This window comes from Pezoporus wallicus, unplaced genomic scaffold, assembly GCF_028554395.1.
Source record: "Pezoporus wallicus isolate ANWC-B61680 ecotype Strahan unplaced genomic scaffold, APGP_CSIRO_Pwel_v1 contig_12584, whole genome shotgun sequence".
Classification (NCBI taxonomy): domain Eukaryota; kingdom Metazoa; phylum Chordata; class Aves; order Psittaciformes; family Psittacidae; genus Pezoporus; species Pezoporus wallicus.
In genome coordinates, this window is record NW_026637142.1 from 1 (window position 1) to 2,723 (window position 2,723).

The following is a 2,723-nucleotide window of genomic DNA, read 5'->3' on the forward strand; positions in this document are numbered from 1 at the left end:
GCAAAGCGAAACAGAGCCGGAGTGAAAAGAAAGCACGGAAGGTGAGGAGGGATTCAGGGATGGATGGCACAGCATCGCCCCGTGCTGGCTCTGGGTCCCCTGTCTGGCCCTCGGGCAGAGGGATGCAAACTCCTCGTGGCTGGGGGCCGAGGGTTGGGCTGGGAAGTGAATTCCCTCCCAAGCTCCTGGCTAAAAGCCTGGGAATGCTGCTCTGCAGCAGGAAAGCCACACTGGGTGAGGCCCTAATCCGTGGGCACAGGTCTCTGGAGAGCAGAGGAGCAGGGGCTGGAGCAGCTCCCGTATGGAGCCAGGCTGAGAACGTTGGATCTAAGGAGGCTCTTCCCTGTAGGGGAGCCTGGAATGGGTTGAATGGAGAAGGGTTTGGATGCTCCGTCCCTGGCAGTGTTCAAACCAGGTTGGCCAGGGCTTGGAGCAAGCTGCTCTAGTGGAAGGTGTCCCTGCCCTGTGGTAGAGGTTGGAACTGGATGAGCTTCAAGGTCCCATCCAACCCAATCCATTCCATGACTCTATGGACACGTTCCTCAGGCTGCTCTGTCTCAGTCACTCCTTTGCCCCCTTCCCTTTCTCTCCTGGTTCTTCAGGCAATGTCCAAGCTGGGCCTTCGCCAGGTGACAGGAGTAACCAGAGTCACCATCCGCAAATCCAAGAACATCCTCTTTGTCATCACAAAGCCAGACGTGTACAAGAGCCCTGCTTCAGACACCTACATAGTCTTTGGCGAAGCAAAGGTGACGTGACCCCGCTGGTGGCCCCCTCATGGGGGTTCCGCCTTGCCACATGGATCCTGGGGGTCCTATGAGCAGAGCTGGATGCACTGGGGAGTGTGGGGAATGCGGATCTCTGTGTCCTGCTCTGTCTCACTTCTTCTTCCCTCTGCCAGATCGAAGACCTGTCCCAACAGGCCCAGTTGGCAGCTGCTGAGAAGTTCAAAGTGCAGGGAGAAGCCGTTTCAAACATCCAGGAAAACACACAGACCCCCACGGTGCAGGAGGAGAGTGAGGAGGAAGAGGTGAGCTCGGAATGACAGAGCCCAGCGCTGGGCATTCCCCTGCTTTGCTTTCCTTCTGTTGTGTTTTCCATGGCAAAGGGATGGGGCAGGGGCAGGAGCAGGTCCCCATTGCCCTGGCTTCCCTCCCAGCTCCTCTCTTTGTGGCCTGGGAGCGTGGGGGAGCTGCCACCATCAGGACACTCATAAAATCATGGAATGGTTTGGACTGGAAAGGAGCTTAAAGCTCATCCAACCCCTGCCACGGGGCAGGGACACCTGCCACTAGAGCAGCTTGCTCCGAGCCCCATCCAGCCTGGCTTTGAACACTGCCAGGGATGGGGCATCCAAACTTGTTCCATTCAACCCATCCCAGTGTCCGACAGCCTCACACTAAAGAACTTCTGCCTTAGATTCAACCTGAACTCCCCTGTTCCAGTCTGAAACCATCATCCCTTATCCTCTCTCTCCAGTTCCTGACCAGGGTCGCTCTCCAGCATCCACTGCAGCCATCCAGCCTATTCCTTATCCCCTGGGTTGCCCATCCCTCACATCCATGTGTTTAATGATGAGGGACATGGGGGACAGGGACAAACACCTTGCACAAGTCCAAAGCCAATCCTGTTTGTCAGGGGTTGAGTAAGCATGCCTGGAGGTGTTCCCAAGCCATGTAGATGAGGCTCTGGGTGGCATGGCTCTTTCCCAACCTGGTTCCTTCCCTCATTCCCTGCTCCTTTAGGTTGACGAAACCGGCGTCGAGGTGAAAGACATTGAGCTGGTGATGTCGCAGGCGAACGTGTCCCGAGCAAAGGCCGTGCGTGCCCTCAAGAACAACAGTAACGACATTGTAAATGCCATCATGGTGAGTGCCAGCCCCGGCGAGGGCTCCTGCTGGGATGGGGACCGGCACCACGGGGGTCTCCCGCTGCCGCTGTGGGGCTGCCGTGGCGTGGATCCCCACATTCCCTTCTCTCCACAGGAGTTGACGATGTAGCTGTGGGATGGAGGAGCCTTTTTTGGTGTTTCAGAGAAGAGTTCAAATGCGACTGCGTTTAAAATTTGTACTATTTCTATCCGGGAATAAAAGTTGTGGCTTATTGTTGGTGAAAACACCCGGTGCTCCCGGTGCCGAGGGCCCAGGGTGGAACCTTCCTCCCGGGAAGATCGCAGCCCGATACCCTGTCCCTGGAGCCTCTTCCCTCCTTTCCTTCCTGTCCCAAAGGACACCCGCTTCCAGCCTGGATGACTCCAGTGCAGGGTGTCACGTCCTTCAGCACCCCAGGGCTTCCCTTCACAGCGGGATGGGGATGGATTCTGGCATCTTCCAGCTGGATCCAAAGGGATGTGCTGGTGGGAAGCCCTGAAGGGGGGGGGGCTCTTTGCCTCCTACCAGCCACTGCTCCGAGAGCCTGGATCTGCAACAGTGGCACCTTCCCGCTGCTTTCCCAGCCCTATTCCATTAACCTGTGTTTGGGAATAGCTCATGGAAGCTGTGGAGGGAATAAGGGGTGATGGGTGCTGCTGGGAGCACCCCGTTACCCCACTGTTGACAGGTTTCATTAGGGTAAACGATGGAGCAGCAGCAGGGTTCCTTGGGGGGGGGGGGTAAGCGACGGGATTCTCTGGGAAAACCGCCGGGATTCCCGGTGGGAACGACGGGGTTTTTAGGGAGCAGCGACGCGATTCCACCCCCGACGCGTGGAGCTGGGCGGGCGCT

The 2,723-nt window shown here is 57.5% G+C and overlaps 1 protein-coding gene across 1 annotated transcript; it reads left to right on the top strand.

Annotated features, from left to right (window-relative positions):
* Nucleotides 1-5: 5 nt before the first annotated feature.
* LOC130596277 (nascent polypeptide-associated complex subunit alpha) lies at nt 6-2,116 on the top strand (the record flags this gene model as incomplete). Its single annotated transcript, XM_057403726.1, has 5 exons — nt 6-41; nt 603-749; nt 902-1,030; nt 1,746-1,868; nt 1,986-2,116. Coding segments are annotated over 5 exons (450 nt in total), but the record flags the coding sequence as incomplete, so codon positions are not given.
* Between the last annotated feature and the right edge of the window lie 607 nt (nt 2,117-2,723).